At 36.1% G+C, this 17,226-nt stretch overlaps 2 protein-coding genes across 2 annotated transcripts; both read right to left on the reverse strand.

Annotated features, from left to right (window-relative positions):
- Positions 1-4,993: 4,993 nt before the first annotated feature.
- On the reverse strand, positions 4,994-5,932 carry LOC105307594 (olfactory receptor 51B2-like). Its single transcript, XM_011383145.1, has one exon. It carries the CDS (start codon positions 5,930-5,932, stop codon positions 4,994-4,996), a length of 939 nt encoding a protein of 312 aa, XP_011381447.1.
- Positions 5,933-13,415: 7,483 nt separating this feature from the next.
- On the reverse strand, positions 13,416-14,354 carry LOC105307595 (olfactory receptor 51B5-like). The gene has a single exon (XM_011383148.1). The coding sequence runs from the start codon at positions 14,352-14,354 to the stop codon at positions 13,416-13,418; it is 939 nt and encodes a 312-aa protein (XP_011381450.1).
- Between the last annotated feature and the right edge of the window lie 2,872 nt (positions 14,355-17,226).

Consider the following 17,226-nt stretch of genomic DNA (forward strand, 5'->3'; position numbering starts at 1 on the left):
CACCCTCAGGAGGCCCCATTAGTAAGCTATGTATGTAGAAACCACCTCCTCAGAGTTTCAGCTTTACAGCCACTCGGGAAACTCCCTAATCTCTCTCTCCCCTCTTCCCTCTCTCTAGGAGAATCTGGGCCACTCAATTAATGTCCTCAGGACTTTCAGTTGTTTCCCAAAGGACGCATGAAGAAAGCTGGAAACTCTAATACCAGCAGAGGTATGAATGTCAGGACTTGGTTATGTGATATCTCTCCCACGCCCTAAACCTTCAGCATCCGCAGTTAAGAAATCATTGCATGTCCTTCTTGTTGTCTCCTCCAAATGCCAAACACATTCTAGTTTAGTGCAGGGATCACTTGTACCAATGTTGATCCTAGAGCTTATGAATTCCAGTTACATTTTTGTCTTCCATGTTTCTTTGGGGTAATAAGTTCTGATACAGAAAAGCGTCAGTGGATTTCTTAATAGCCATGTGCATGACAGTCTATTTTTTTGTCTTAAAATTACATTATTTTTATATTATTGACCAGTTTGTCAGGTTCAGGATGAGAACATGGCCTTTTTATTGACAGAATGTAACACTGTAGAGGGTACTAGACAAACGATATTTACCAAAAATTTTCATATCACTGCTGTTACTGCATGGATGGTAGTATGCTAAGGGAAGCATATCATTGAGATGAGGGAAAACTTCACAGAGGAAATGTGATTTAAGCTTGAACAATGAAAATGTAAGAAATATGGTAGCCATAAGTAGTATAGAGTTTATTTCCAAACAGGAAGGAAAAGATGTATAAGTCAAAGGCCAGAAAAAAATATGATGAATTAAAAAGAAATTAGTATAGCTAAAACAAAACATGTAGTCAAATTTGACACAAAAATGAATCTATGATGCAAATCAAAACCACAATAAACTACCATCTCACACCTGTTAGGGTGGTTATTATCAACAAGACAAGTAATAATAAGTGTTGGAGAGGTTCTGGGGAAAAAGGAACCCTCAGACACTGCTGGTGGAAATATAAATTGGTACAGCCACTATGGAAAGCAGTATGGAGGTTTCTCAAAAAATTAAGAGTAGAATTACCATATGACCCAGCAATCTCTCTTCTGGTTAATTACCCAAAACATCTGAAAACATTTATCCTTACAGACATATATATGCCTCCAATGTTCATTGCAGCATTATTCACGGCGGCCAAGACATGGAAACAACTAAAATGTCCTTCAATAGATGATTGAATAAAGAAGACGTGGTAGATATATACAATGGAATATTACTCAGCCATAAGAAAAGATGAAATACTGCCATTTGTGACAACATGAATAGATCTTGAGATTATCATGCTAAGTGAAATAAGTCAGACATAAAAAGCTCAGAACCATATGATTCCCCTCATATGTGGGATATAAAACTGAAAGCAACAAACAAACAAGACAAAAGAGTAAAAACTCATAGACACAGACAACAGTTTAGTGGTTACCAGAGGCAAAGTGGGGAGGAGAGAGATAGATATGGGTAAAAGGGGGTCAAAAATATGGTAACAGAAGGAAATTTGACTTTGGGTGGTGAACACACAATGCAATATACAGATGATGTATTATTGAATTGTGTACTTGAAACCTACATAATCTTATTAATGTCATCCCCAATAAATATAATAAAAAAATAAAAATAATAAAAATAAATCCGTGGTTGCAGGTTTCATCATATAGGATTTCTACAAATTATGTAAGGAGTCTGACTTTACCCTGAGAACAATTAGTAGGAAGAAGGGGAGCAGGGTCACCATCAGATAATCATCATTATAAATTTACTTTGATTAAAGTATGAGGAACACACTGGAATGGTGAGTGAGTGAGTGAGTGAGAAGTGTATAGGATACAACTACAACAATCTAGGAGAGAAATATGTTGATGTGGATGTGATGAGGTGTTGCCAGTAGGGCTGGATGGAATTAGATGGGAGAGAGTCTATGACTTAGAAAGAAGAGAAGCTGGTGACTGAAGGTGGTAGATTGAGGAGAGAGAATAGTGAAAGATATATGCATTTCTGATTTTACCTGCATGGAGAGCAGTCTCATTTATTAAGATAGGAAACACTCTATTAAGTAATCAATAATTATTTGTCATATGACTCGTTTTCACTAAGCATTGTTTTACATGCCAGATTTCAAAAAAGAGTGAAAGGAACCCTTTTGGTTTAGGGCATTGTGTGTCTGTGAGCAGTCAGAGAGAACTGTGGATTGGTTGCTAAGAACACAGGCTCTGGAGCTGGTCTTCCTGAGTGTGAACCATAACCCTACTTTTCACAGATTCTTTGTCTTTGCATACCAAGCACTTTAGCTTCTCATCTGTAAAATGGAGATGATAAAAGCTGTTGAAATAATTGTTGTGAGGATTAAGTAAATACTCCTAAGAATGATGATAAAAAATTATATAAATTAATTTATATAAGTGTTAGCACAAGACCTGGAAAATGTTGAGAACTCATAAAGGGTAATTTTCCTCTGTTTTATTAAGTTTTCTCAGAGACTATAGAAGAGAAAAATGTCTGAGATGGATTTACAATGAGCCAAAAAAAAGTATTGACATGAGAGTCTAAAGAACTGAACAATATAATCTTATCTAGCACGTAATGGTCAATGAAGACACGAAGGAATCAGAAATAAAAGTGTCAGTGTACTGGAAGCCTCGGTGTTGTAGGAGAATTCTATGTTGGGAGTAACTGAGGGCTAAAGCAAGAAGGAGTATAATCATTTTCAAAGGCTATTTAAAACTTCTCATAATATTCTTATTAGCTAATCATTTCATATGAAAGAATTATAATATATTTAATAATTTCTTACTGGCTGAATGTTCTTCCCTGTTAACTGTTTTGACAGGTCAAAATTTTCAGATATTTGTCTTTGCCTATGATAAAGGTTATAATATAATTAATAGAACATATGGGTGCCAGTAGTGATATGTATTTTCTCAACCCTCAGAGGAAAACTCTTACAAGGGGCATTTTGTCATTCTTAATTGACAGATAAAATAACCTAGGCTCAGAGATTGACTCGTTTAACATCACAAGATCATAAAAGTGAATGAGAGAAAAGATGCTTTATTTCTTCAAAGGCCACATTTTTTTCTGCCATACTATCCATTTTTTTTATTATTTTTCCTTATTTCCTAAGAATAATTTGACAGAAGTAAATTTACTATATCAAAGGTATAAAAATGATTACATTTTTTATCCTTTTTAATGTAAGAGGATCTTCTTTATGTCTAGCATATACTCTATCCATATCATATAGAGAAGTTTGGAGAAAAAGTATATATTGTGAAATAATATAATTTTATACATAATAAGATGGTATAATAATTAAATTGACTACAGTACTTTTAATATCTTCTTATATTTCTTAGATGTTTTCGTTTACATGTTTTGATGATAAGACAGTTAAGATGATGGCTATTACTTTTTAAAAATAGTTTATAAATATGAAATTACCTTGTTTATTTTACTGCTTCCAGGTATCAATCTACATACACCTGTTATGTTAGACTTATTTGTCATGTTGCCTGACATTTTTTAAGTGTACTTTTTCTCTTGCTTTTAAGTTCTAGTTACATTTTCTTTTTAAAACAATTTTTAGACTGACTGGATTACACCTGTCAATTGGTCTAGTTAGTCTTTTCTCTCATAAAATTAATGGGAAAATTTATTTACAGTGAGGGGAAAAAAGCTAGATGAATTAAGAATGAGATAAAACATAATGGAGGATCTAAGTCAATAGTTTTCAAACTTATTTTGTAAATAACCATTTTCAATGAAGAAATAAATTATTTTGCAAGAGAGTCTATCGGTTATAGAAAATCACTCCAGGGATCCTGATAATGTATTAAAGACATGCATCTCATTATCAAATTTTTAAAAAATGGACTAATTGTTTATTGAATACATTGAAATTTCATTTGCCAACATATTTTCTAACATTTTGCTTAATGTGCAACATTTTCCCTAACCTTTCTTCTTCTTGATGCACTAATAAAATATAGCTTTTCTTCTTATATTGCCAATGTACAGATGCTGGTCATGTTAACTGCTGCAAGAAATAAAAATTCATGGAAGGCCCTAAGCGAACTCTCCTTAAATATCTTATGTGTTTCAAGATTATAAAATTACACTATTTACTGAAAGCAGTTTATTACTAACCCTCATTCCACAAAACAGACAAAATGTTACCTTTGCAAAAATATTATTAGAATGCTTCCATGACTAGTATCACTTTTTCATGAAGCATATGTAAGATTATGAATTACAGAACACAAAACAAACACTCAGGTATGCAAGAAATGGAACTTTATTTTACTATAGGTGTTTCAGAGTCCTCATCCCATTAGTTGGAACACATCATCAACTCAAGGTCTTTTCACTAATCCATGGTGGGCACCCAGCCATTTTGGCATCTGCTGGAATCTGAGTTCCTTGTTTGGTCTTTGGTTTGAATACCTCACTTTTATATACTTCAGAATATCTCTAGTGTCATGCAGTACGAGGGGGTTTGTCCAAGACCCATCGTTACCTCAGATGCACCATCAGGCATACAGGAAAATTTTGAATTGTTTCTACACAGTGCTAAGAACTCTGTCAAGCTGTCTCAATCTCTTTTTTAGTGTAGACTCTGCGACCATTTCAAGTCTCATTGACCTTGAGTAATCATTAAGGCAAATGATTCTGTCAGAGTCAAAAACGACAGAGAAAAGCAAACCAATCTACCAACCAGAGCATCAGAACTAAGGTCGATGTCATTGCTGATGTGAAGGGGGTGAGAGGCTGAGAATCAGAGCAATGGCTGTACGTATTTTGAATGACAGGAATGCCAGGCCTTTTGATTCCAGCCATATTGGCATTGTACAGTCCATTCTTCCAAAAAACAAAAAACAAAAAACAAAAAACAAAAAACAAAAAACAAAAACGTTTTTCAAGGTGAGAACCTCCTAAGTAAATAAATCAGGCACAAATTCTATGGAAAGAGAAAAGACGATTGATACCATTCTGTATCTGCTTGGTCTTAATACTATAGATTATTGGATTCATAAATGGTGGGAAAAGAAAGTAGACATAGCTCATGATAATATTAACTACATGTGGCACATACTTCCCAAATCGATGAATGAGAGTCAGCCCAGTCACAGTGACATAAAAAACTAAAACACAGCTGATGTGGGAGACACACGTATTTAGAGCCTTAGCCTGATCCTTACCTGAGGCAATTCCCATGACAGCCTTAAGAATTAGGATGTAAGAGATAAGGATAAGCATAGAGTCCAAGAAACCAGTTAATGAGATCAGGGCTATAGGATAGAGTCTATTGAAGGTGATATCAGCACAGGCCAGTTTGATCACATCCTGATGCAGGCAGAAGGCATGGGAGAGGACATGGGATCTGCAGTAAGGGAATCTAGAAAGGGTGATGATTATAGGCACAATAAGTATAAATCCTCTCATTAGAACCCCTAGACCTATCTTCATCACCTTAGCAGTGGTGAGAATGGAGGTATATCTCAAGGGATTGCAGATGGCAATGAAACGATCATAGGCCATGATGAGCAAGACTCCAGACTCCACAATAGAGAATGAATGGATTAGATAGGCCTGGAAGTAGCAGGCTTCGTGGCTGATTTCTCTGTGATCCAACCACAGAACAGCAAGCACTGTGGGCATCGTTGTCAAAGTCACTCCAAGGTCTGTGGCTGCCAATATAGCCAGAAAGTAGTACATAGGTTCATGAAGAGTGTAGTCTTCTCTGATAAGAAAGAGGAGGGTGCCATTGCCGAGGAGTATGGAGACATAGATGATAAAGAAGGCTATGGAAATCCAAGGATGAAATATCTCCAGACCTGGGAAGCCAGTCAGTAGAAAAGGGGCAGCAGTGATGTTGGACCACATGGCAGTTCTCTGCATTGAAACAAAAAACAGTCTCTCTAAATTAGCCCTGTCCTGATCAAATATATGGTAGCTGAAGGAAACTGCACTTTGGGTGATAATCACACAATAAAATATATAGATGTCAAATTATAATGTACACCTGAAAATTATATAATTGTATTAACCAATGTTAATTATATTAATCCATTCAGGGAGCCCCAAATAAGGGTACTCGAAGTCTGTTCAAGTATCTTCTAACACTGTGGGATTTTTATATTGCTAAAATTTATAGACTTTACAACTTTCTGCTTCAGGCAAGCACTGCATTTGGCTCCAGAAGACAGAAGGTAGAAAATTGGAAATGACTCTTTTTCAATTTTTAAATTGTAAATGAAGACAATCATATCTGTCTCTATAACTCAGTGAAATATCAGTGATCTGATATTTCTTGATTTAAAAAATATGTATGTATATCATAGCTTTGAGCTAAATACAGTGCATATAGTGGTAAAAAACAGATTTTACTCTTATTAGAATGACCAAAATTCAGAACACTGACAACACCAAATGCTGATGAGAATGTGGAACAATGGGAACTCTCATTCATTGCTGGTGAGAGTGCAAAATTGTACAGCCACTTTAGAAGACAGTTTCGCAGTTTCATACAAAACTAAGCATTCTCTTAAAATACAATCACTCACACTCCTTGTTTTACCCAAAGGGGTTGAAAATGTATGTCTACATATAATTGTCAAAAATTGGAAACAAATAAAATGTCCTTCAGCAGGTGAGTGAAAAAATAAACCATGATACATCCAGACAATGGGATATTATTCAGCACTAAAAGTAAATGAGTTATTAAGTCATGAAAAGACATGGAGGAAACTTAAATGCATATTACTAAGTAAAAAAAGCCAATGTGAAAAGGCTCCATATTGTATAATTCCAATTCTATGATATTCTAGAAAAAGCAGGGGCCTGAGACATACTGTCACAAGAAACTGAAATATGTCACAAAATGAATGAGTTAGGAAATAGATTCGTATCTAGACCCTTCATGTAAAAGCCCAGCTCAGCCATCACTTGATTTTGGCTTTAAGATATCCTAACCAGAGAACCCAATAAAACCTACCAGACTTCTAACTAATGAAACTGTGTTACTACAAATGAGTGTTGATGTGAGCAGCACAGTTTGTGGTACTTTGTTACACAGCAATAGAAAACTAATGCAGTAGAGATGCCTATTATCCATATCTTACTACTACTAATAAATTAATATTTAGAGAGTTTATCTAGTTAGTTATTATGTCAATTAGCTATTGACACAAAATTGCCCCATGACAAATATCTTACTACATTATATATTTAGTTTTTACTCAAAAGTGTGGTTCAGCTAATTTTGGGTGGACTTGGCTGGGTATCTCTGATGATTTCTGCCTCTCTTGCTCACCACGTACCTAAGATTCAGCTGGAGGTCATCTCCATGCTATCATTTTCCTGTTCCTTCCTTTTTATATCCCTCCCTTTGCCCTCTGTTTTTAGCTAAATCCTAGATGATTTTTCTACATGATCCAAGCTTCAGCACAAATTAACCCAAAATGTTTTGTCTTTCACATTCCACTACCAGTCTCTCAAACCTAGTGGCTCTAATGAACTCATTCTAATTAAAACATGGCTGTACTCTCAATCCATTACTAACATTGCTTATCTTACTGTTATATTAATACATCAGTCTTCCTGGAAGAAATAACAGATTTTGACAAATTGTGTGATCATTTATGAAATTTTAATTATCTTATACTAACACATGATTGCACAGCCTAGCTGGTGGGGTGATGGTTAAACTGGCTTATGTATTTACATTGACTTCCAAATATTTATTGATATGTAATTGGCTAATGTGTAAGCTGACTGATGCGACACACAAACTGCCTTTTTCCAGACAAATGTCATGTCCAGTAGAGTCACCAATCACTCAGCAACTACCTGCATATGTGGTACCATCAGGCCCTCCAGATTCCATTTTTCTCCCAGTTGTGAACATAAATGACTTTGTCTTACCCACTAGAGCTTTTATATAATGATCATTTCCAAGCTTTAATGGGACATCAACTCTTAAGAATAGGCATTGGGATAAGAATACACACACACACACACACACATACACACACACAGTCTTGTCCTATAACTTAGAATTATTCAAATCACTGAAGGCAAAAGGCACAAAGAAGAGGAAAGAGTTGGCATAAAGGTGACATGTGAGAGAAAGTATAATAAACACAGAGGACAACACCAAGAGGAAGAGATGTAATAAAAAGGCCTGCATGCATCATGAGGACCCTGCCCAGTATATTCACGCTCAACATCAGCCCCTCTTCCTCTTCCTGCCTTTTCCAAAGAATATTTCTACTCTAGGAAAAATATTCTTGATAGCCTTAAGCTAACAAGACAGTTTGCTAGCAGCCTTGATTTTTCAGGTAAGCACCCACAACGAAAAAATACATATGTATCACTGCTTCTCTCTAAGAGTTGATATTTTCTAGAGAGTTGAACTTTCATATTGCAATTTGTTATACTGGACAGAATCCATAGAGACAAATGATAGCTTTCCTCCACTTTCTAGTTACCTTCTTGCATGAAGGAATAATACTCCAAGAAGAGCAGTCATCTTTATTTTCTTCTATGTTATCTCCATACCATTCTCCCACAGTCACCAGAGCCTTACCTGGGGCATCAGAAATTAAGGGAAGAGGTAATTGCTGGGTCTTGATGTAGAACCTGATGCAAATGTTATCTCTGAAGACGAATAAAGATATTAATTGGTGAAGTTATATGTATAGAGAAATGGTTCCCCAGGGTCACTCAGGCTACGGGCTACAAATAATTAGGCTTCTGGATATCTTTTCCTGGCTTCTCTTGGGGAAAGAGGTGGCCCCCAAGAGCTGTGTCCTATAACCCTATATTTTCACTGCAGACAGAAAACAGAATTGTAGTTTCATCTAGCAAACGGAAGCCACGCTGTCAAATGAACTTTGTTCTCCCTTATCCTCTCTTCGAAGGAAGGTATATCATCAAAAATACATTTGATTTTGTTATTCCTGAATCCTGCAGCAACTAAACTCACTAAACTTAGATGAAGCTTAATCATTTCCTAACATTTACCTTTCCTTGTTTTCAAATAAGATCGCTTATTTCAGTACTCAACATTACATTCTTGAAGTGATATTTTCTCACAAATGAAATCAATTGTGATCAATTCCAACAGTAAGCTTTTTATCTGTCTCTTATTCTTACCCAGCAGTCATAGTTCTTGCCTCCAGAATAATTCAAATCAAATAAAAAATCTTCTTTCACTTTAAGTATCTCATAGTAAAGTGTAGTAGTATACATCAATGAAACATTAACATTCTTGAGTCTTTCTGATCATTTTTACCAGAGTAGAAAGGACTATATTCGTATTCTGGCAGAGACGCAGATCTGAGAAACCTCAGATCTGTCTTGTCTTGTCTCAGCCTTGTCTCCTAAATTAATCCTGGAGCCTAGCCCAGCTGTGAGACTTTAAAATAGGATGGGCACGAGGTTGTCAAACATGTAGATCACATTTGACTTCTGCCATTTCGGATCCTGTTAAACTCTTCTGGAACTCTCCTCTGCTCTTACGTCTTTCTGAAACTCAGTAGGATTTGGGAAGCCACGAATAGGAGTCAGTCTCTGGGAATGACTTAAGTCTGGATGTACTTGTGCATGAAAACTCTTTGTATGAAATATAAACTTAGAGGTGATGATTTAAGAAAGTCTTTTTTCGGGCACCAAAGGAGGTAGAAGTAGTGAGCACCTGAGGTAACCCACATAACTTTCAAGCTGTTATCCCATTTCATCAGAAGGTAGATAAAGGCACAGTTCTCCTAATCCTTATGTTTAACACCATTCCTGGCAACACTACTTTCTTTAGAACAAATGGAAAGTCATTTGTTGCAAGATGCCCCAGGGTTAAGATAACTGCCCAGTGAGGCAAAAGACAAGGAGAAAGGAAGCGCCTGTTAGTCCTTATCAACCAGCACTCAAAGCTGTCAGATTATAGGGGGCTCTGGGGGGAAGTAGGCAGGGCTCTAGCACTGTCTTCCTTTTCCTAAGTATCCATTTATGGCTCTGCCATGCATGTGTTTCCCCAAACCTTATTCATTCCTGTCACAGTCCCTGATGTACTGCCTGTGAAAGGAAGAATCATAGCAGCATACAACCTTTCAGATGTGGAAAGACCTTCCATCTTATATGATGAAAGCCTTTGATGTCTTGTTTCCTGACAAGAGTCATCCAGTCAGTGCCTGTCTTCTTTTGGGCCACAGAGCTCTACATTCATGAGAACATATGTTTTGAAGGTATTCAGGCAGCCGCATTATTAAAAAAAAATCTTACTTTTTTTTGAATTAAAATATTTACCCCAGGACTTGCCATTCCTTGGCTCTATCTAGATCTGGCTCCAGAGCCACACGTAGGTCTAATTTCTGCCCTATATTATGTATGACATAGATGAAGGTAACATGTCATCTGTATATTGCATTGTGTGTTCACCACCCAAAGCCAAATCTCCTTCTGTCACCATATAGTTGACCCCATTTACCCTTCTATTACTTGTCAGTCTTCAGCATTCTACACAAGTCTGTGCAGACCCCATTTGTCAATTTTTCCTCAGGAGAGTCCAACCTATCTTCTTCATTTTTATGGTGCTTCTTCACTATTCACTGCCACTGCTACCCATCAGCCTTGTGACAAGCACTAGTGTCTAGAGACATAAACTCCTAAATATCTTATAATATGGAATTTTGTCTATGAGCTCATTCACAGCAATAATATTGTGTGAAAACTTAGGCTATAAAATAAAAAAAATGATTAACATTCTTTAATTGAATAGAGAGACCCCTGGATCCTTTAAACATGTCTAATCACTCTGAGTATCTAATTTAATATTCATAATACCAAATAAGTATTATTAAAACCATCACCTTTAATTTACTCCATAAAAATCTGGATCTCCTGATAAGGAAGTCAGAAATTATTTGTTAATCAACTGAATGAAATGCATCTATCTCTCACCTAGCATAAATTCATTTTGTAATTGGAAAAGGTATACTCTGCCGACTTATTAGATCATACTTTGTTTATTCAGTGTCTCTAATATTTCTCACTCTCTTTCTGATCATTTTTATGATTTTTTTTCATTCATAGGACTGCAAATTTAACCCTTCATTTCCTAACTCAAACTCAATATCTTTATAGCCCATACTATATAATTATAATATTCTTTGGAAGAAGGAGGTTAATTCTTGCAAAGAATTTTTCCTAGTATATATTCTTATGTACCTTAGCTTTACTGTAACTACATGCTGTTTATTCATCTCAATAGCACCAGTGAATTTATTCATCATGAAATTCTTCTCCATGCAAATTATTTTTTTTTTCATAATTATAAGCTAAATTACAGACTTCATCAGATTGTCCTGTGTAACGGAGATTCACAGATGTGTTGGCATGCTGGTTCAGTGGACCACTCTGCAGTCTACCCTGCTCATAAATACAAAGCATGTGTAGTCTTTCCTGGGAGACACTGTTGTAAATATATTATCAATACCTAGCATTTTAGCAAAAGAATATCTGTATGAGATCTACAGGAAACTAAATTTTGCGATAATGTGTTTGTTTATGGTGGAGTAGAGGACATAAAAGAGAGTCCACTAAGATAGACTATTTTAGTGGAATGCAATTTATACTGGCCTTAGAATTAGAAGATATGGATTTAATTCACAGCTCTACTGCTTATAAACTTTATAAGATAGTTTACGTTTTTACCTTTAGATTCTTCATGTATAAATTTGTGATAATAATACCTACCTCGTGATAGCATTATGACTAAAATAAGGTGTAGATAGAGGAAGAGAAGCTGAGGGACATGTGTTTGTTTGGTTTCACAGACAATTGAAAAGAGGACATAACTTACCATCACACTCATACTAAATATTTAGTATTCAGATTGTGTTACTTGAATGTCATAGAGGATAAAGAGATCAAGAAATGAGCATAATATATACTTACTCTCTTTTTATAAGCGCAGTCTTTTCATAATTAAATTTCTCAATAAAATAAAAAAGAAATGAGAGTTATAGGTTGCTCATGTTGGACTCCCAATAAGCAAAATCTGAGACAGGTTCAGATGTATGTGATTTATTAATAGATGCTCTCAGTAGACAGGGAATGAGGTAAAGCAGGTAGGCAGGGGAAGGAGATAAGCAAAGACATAGTCCCATCTGGTGTTTAACTTCAGAAATCAAGAGAGTAGGTATATGTCTATGGCCTGCTTCCTTGTGACCAGGGGTCATAATCTTAGTGATACAATTCCAACTGGATTGAGAATAATAATTTGAAGAAAGCAGCAAATGTGAGCAATGAGCAGTCAGCACTCTCAGGAGCAAGGGGTAGGTGTATAGTTCTATAAAGTGACAAAGCACCAATGACATCAATAACAGCTTCTATACAGTTCCATCTCGGGGCTCACCTAGTTCTTTCTCTGCTCTGATTGGGATATAATGAAGACACAGCCGCCAGTCTTTGAAGATATTTTAACTTGAGTCACAGGTCCCTTCCTAATTCATCATAAAATTTCAATCAAATAAGAATAATATTATTTTCTTCTTTGAGACATTCATACTTTATAAAATGGAGTCATGATATATGTATGAAACAGACTGTTTTTTCAAAAAATGTGTAAACCTATTGTTTCAGTCTCTCAGGCCTTGTTTATAGCAAAAGGAGGAGGAGTAAACTATCCCTTCCACTCAAACTAATTAGTCACTGGTAGATGCTCTGGAGATGGCACCAACATCAGAGCTAAAAATTGGCATAGTAAGATAAAAATGAAGACAAAAATGGAAAGAGGTACTGACGATTTCATTTGTTCATGGTTTCTCTTACCTCAAACAATTTTTTATGATTAGATATTGCCTTAGGGAATAAATATAGGCTTATGGTTCTTGAGACAAAGTTATGATTATTTGATAGAGAAGGGAAGAATTAAAGAGGTGGTTGACATGGTAATTACAACACTGTTAGAAATTGGATTGGATATAAATAAACCACACTTTACTCTGTTTCACCCAAATAAACTTATAATTTTATATTTTTATAATTCTGTTTCTATCTGCTACCTTTCTAAGCACAAAGAAATATATGTTAGTTACATTATAGACACATCTATAAAAACATAAGGTATTATTATCACAAAAATTAAGTGGCAAATAAATAGACATATTTAGTATACAGGGTTTTTTTAATTGTAAAATTAGGCCGAAAATCTTGGTTTAAAGAGATACCTTAGGGCCATTTGTAGCTCTGCTTTGAAAATTAGTTTACTAAGAGATCTCATCAAGTGTGGTTGATATGAAACTGCTTTGCTCTCCTGTCAAAAACCAGAGTTCTCACATTCTGCATGAGGGACTGTGATGGTCAGAGTTCAGGCTTCAACTCTTTGGATGGTAAAAAGGTGAAGAATGGCACTCTGGATCTGCTTGGTCTTGACACTATAAATTATAGGATTCATTAGTGGAGGGAACAAAAAATAGACGTAGCTCATAATGAGGTGGACAATATGTGGAACCTCCTTTCCAAACCTGTGAATTAGAGACAATCCAATCGCGGTGACATAGAAAACCAGGACACAACAGATATGGGAGACACAAGTATTGAGGGCCTTGGCCCTCTCTTCTCTGGAGGCAATGCTCAGGACACTCTTGAGTATCAACACATAGGAGATGAGAATAATCAGAGAATCCAGTACAAATATAAGGGCTACAACCACAACTGGATACAATCGATTGAAGGTGGTATCAGCACAGGCCAGTTTAATGACATCCTGATGAAGGCAAAATGCATGAGAAAGGACATGGGAATGGCAATAGGGAAAAAAATAGAGAGGTAAAATTGGAGGGACAACAGATGCAAATCCCCTCATCAGAACTCCTAGCCCAATTTTCACCACCAGAGTATTAGTGAGTATGGAGGTGTATCTAAGGGGGTTGCGAATGGCAATAAAACGATCATAGGCCATCGCAAGCAAAACACCAGATTCTACCAAGGAAAGTGAATGTATTAAATAGGCTTGAGAAAAGCAGGCTACATTTCCAATCTCCCTGCGGTTCAACCAGAGGACTCCCAGCACTGTGGGCATTGTTGTCAAAGTCAGCCCTAGGTCTGTGGCTGCCAACATGGCCAGGAAATAGTACATAGGCTCGTGAAGATTGTGGTCTTCCTTAATGAGAAGAAGGAGAGTGCCATTGCCAAGAAGGACAGAGATGTTGACAATAAAGAAGGGCATGGAAATCCAGTGGTGAGCTGCCTCCAAGCCTGGAAAACCAGTCAACAGAAAGAAACTGGAACTGCTGTTGTACAACATGATGGTTTATCCAGAAGAAATGTTCTTTTTTCTCAGTTGTTACCATGGAAATGTAGCTCTATGTTAAAGGTAATAATGATATCAATATAAGCCATTGTTTCTCAAAACATTCTTAGGACAACCTATACCTTTTATCTTTTTAACTGCATATTCCAGGGACCATCCCCAACCTACCCAAATTCCTGGAGTTTCATATGGTCATATACATTTTAACAAGCTCCTCAGGAAATCGTTGATGCACATTAAAACTCAGAAACCACTTTTAACAACTATGAAAAGCTCATAGAAGAGATCCATACTTGAAGGATTTCAAGGAACCCAACCCTTACGTTACTCCAATCTACTACCCAAAGCTGTAATTGCCTTCATAGTAGTGATTTCTAATTCATGCTATCCTGCATAGATACGATTTCTCTAGATTCTCAAAAAAGAGCCAAGAGCCTAGAGGAAAGTGTGGGAAGAAAAGCTGTGCCACTGCCACTGTTACTAAGGAGAAGAAAGATATGAAAGAGAAACTTTACCTCCAATTCCATAGGTTAGAGTTGAAAACAAAACAAATATGTTTACATTAAGTGTTTATTAGCTTCTTCCTGGACATGGCAGAACTACTCGGTACTCACTACAATAGCCAGAATAATTAGAAGTTAAATATTCATAGGCCCTTGGGCTGGAGTGAGTGCTTAGGTCAGCCAAAGACATGGCTCATAATAGAGTTTCTCCTTCAGTTTGCAAATTGTATCTTCACACATACACGCGCGCGCACACACACACACACACACACACACACACACTATATATGTATCTCCAATATGCATACATATATGTATACATATATAAATGTATATATACACCTGTATGTATGTACGCACATTTATACACATACATATATACAATTACATGTATATACATTAATTTACCCAATATTTTTCAGCACCCACTGTGATAGACATGACATTTTAAGCATTGGAATTAAGTCTAATTTTATAAGCCACAAATTAAGTTAGAAAATAAAGAATAAAAACTTAGATTAATGTAAGTGCAATTTTAAGATAAAATGGCACCATTTAGTGGAGATCGATTAGGATGGTATTGCACACAGTTTAATACAGTAGTTTGGATGATCTGAGACTGCACCTCTGAGGAGTTGACATATGAACTGAGAGCTGACTAGCAAAAAAGAATTGGCCATATGAAGATCTAGAGGAAGATTGTTCTATTGAGAGGGGAAAATTAGCATGTCTGGAGCTTGGTGAACAAATAGAAGAGGGACAGTAGGTGATTTCAGAGACCAAGGCAGTAGTTTCATAAGCCTTATAGATAACATTAGAAACTTTCTTTTTACTAAAAATGCAATGAGAAGACATTCAAGAGTTTAAAAATCATAATGACGAGGTTGGCATATCCTGATTTGCAGTTTTTAATTATCATTTGGACTTCTATGTGAGGAATAGATAATCAAGCAAGATAAAAGAAAAGAAAATAGAAAGCTATCTCAACAATTCATACAAAGAGTAATGGTGACTTGATTTAGGAGAGCAGAAGTGGAAATGAAGAAAATTTAAACAGAAAAAGATACATTTTTGATGCAGGCTTGCTGATATGTTGGAAATGGGCATGCGAGAAAAACAGTGAGATGATTCTAGATTTCTGGTTTGAACAAAGATAACAGAGAAGTCATTTACTCAAAAGAGGAAGTCTGAGGGAGATATATATTTACCTGGGAGGAAATCAAGGGTCATCAGTAAATTTGGCTGAATTGGAGTAAATGTCCTATTTTTTTCTTGTCACATGCCAGAACAGTTTCATTGGGATGCTTTTTTTCCTGCTCAAATTAGAGACTTTTAAATATTCAGATATGCATTTTTGAAGTTATTTTGCCATATACATTCTTAAGATACTCCCAAAGAAAACCATCCTCTCATCATGTACCTGAACAGATGAGATCTAGCTACAAATTTTAAGCAGTGATGACATGCCAGACATCTGGGCTTGAGGTAATGATTCAGTCCTTTTAGCCTTACCATAAGGGATGGAAAATTGACAGAATCACTTCTAATTCTCCATACTCTGTCCCCAGGAGTGAGAGATATAAACCAAAATATAGTGCTTATTTAAAATATGATTGATATTTATTCTTTAGTCACTGAATGCAAATATTATCTTCCAAAGCTGCTCCTCTTACGTTCTTTAAATACAACTTTATTCTCCTTACTTCTCTGTCTTGTCCACAATGACCTTTTACTCAAACCCTTAATGTGATTTTGTGAATAATGCCCTCTTGTAAAAGATTATGTAGCAAAAGTAGTAAATTACTACAGAGAAAGCTACCCAAAATGGGAGGGATCAATTCTATTCTGCCATAAACTCCAAACTCAGTTCCTTCTTTTCTAGCCCCAAGAATTCCATGCAAATCTACCTTTACTTCATGCTGTGGGAAATTCAAATGTCTTCAGCAAGGAGCTTCACTTGGTTTTTAAGAAGAAATACCTTTAGGGAAGAGACAAAAGGTAAGGAAAGACCACAGGGAAGAAAAGGCATTATGAAGGTAGAGGATAGAACCAAGAGGTATAATACATAGTTGAGTATGTCAAAGTTCAGGTAACCTTCTACCATTTACAGTTATAACCCTTTCTGCCTTATTTAAATGTCTTACAGAACAAGAGGTGCCTCTGTGTTTATCTCTTAAAAAGAATATGGAGACATATGGGAGGGTCAACCATATTCATACCATTGGGCGTGAAAGGTCTTAGGTACTCATGCCCAATTCCCTTCCCAGTTTTACCAGCTTCAGACTGAAATCTGTGCATGCATTGAGAGCCTTTCCTTCTTTCTCCTGTCTTCTCTCTAGGCAGCTCCTAATGCCCTCTTTCTG

This window comes from Pteropus vampyrus, unplaced genomic scaffold, assembly GCF_000151845.1.
Source record: "Pteropus vampyrus isolate Shadow unplaced genomic scaffold, Pvam_2.0 Scaffold504, whole genome shotgun sequence".
NCBI lineage: Eukaryota > Metazoa > Chordata > Mammalia > Chiroptera > Pteropodidae > Pteropus > Pteropus vampyrus.

Coding starts and splice junctions, on each gene's coding strand:
- LOC105307594 (XM_011383145.1), bottom strand. CDS start 5,932: ATGTGGTCCAACATCACTGCTGCCCCTTTTCTACTGACTGGCTTCCCA.
- LOC105307595 (XM_011383148.1), bottom strand. CDS start 14,354: ATGTTGTACAACAGCAGTTCCAGTTTCTTTCTGTTGACTGGTTTTCCA.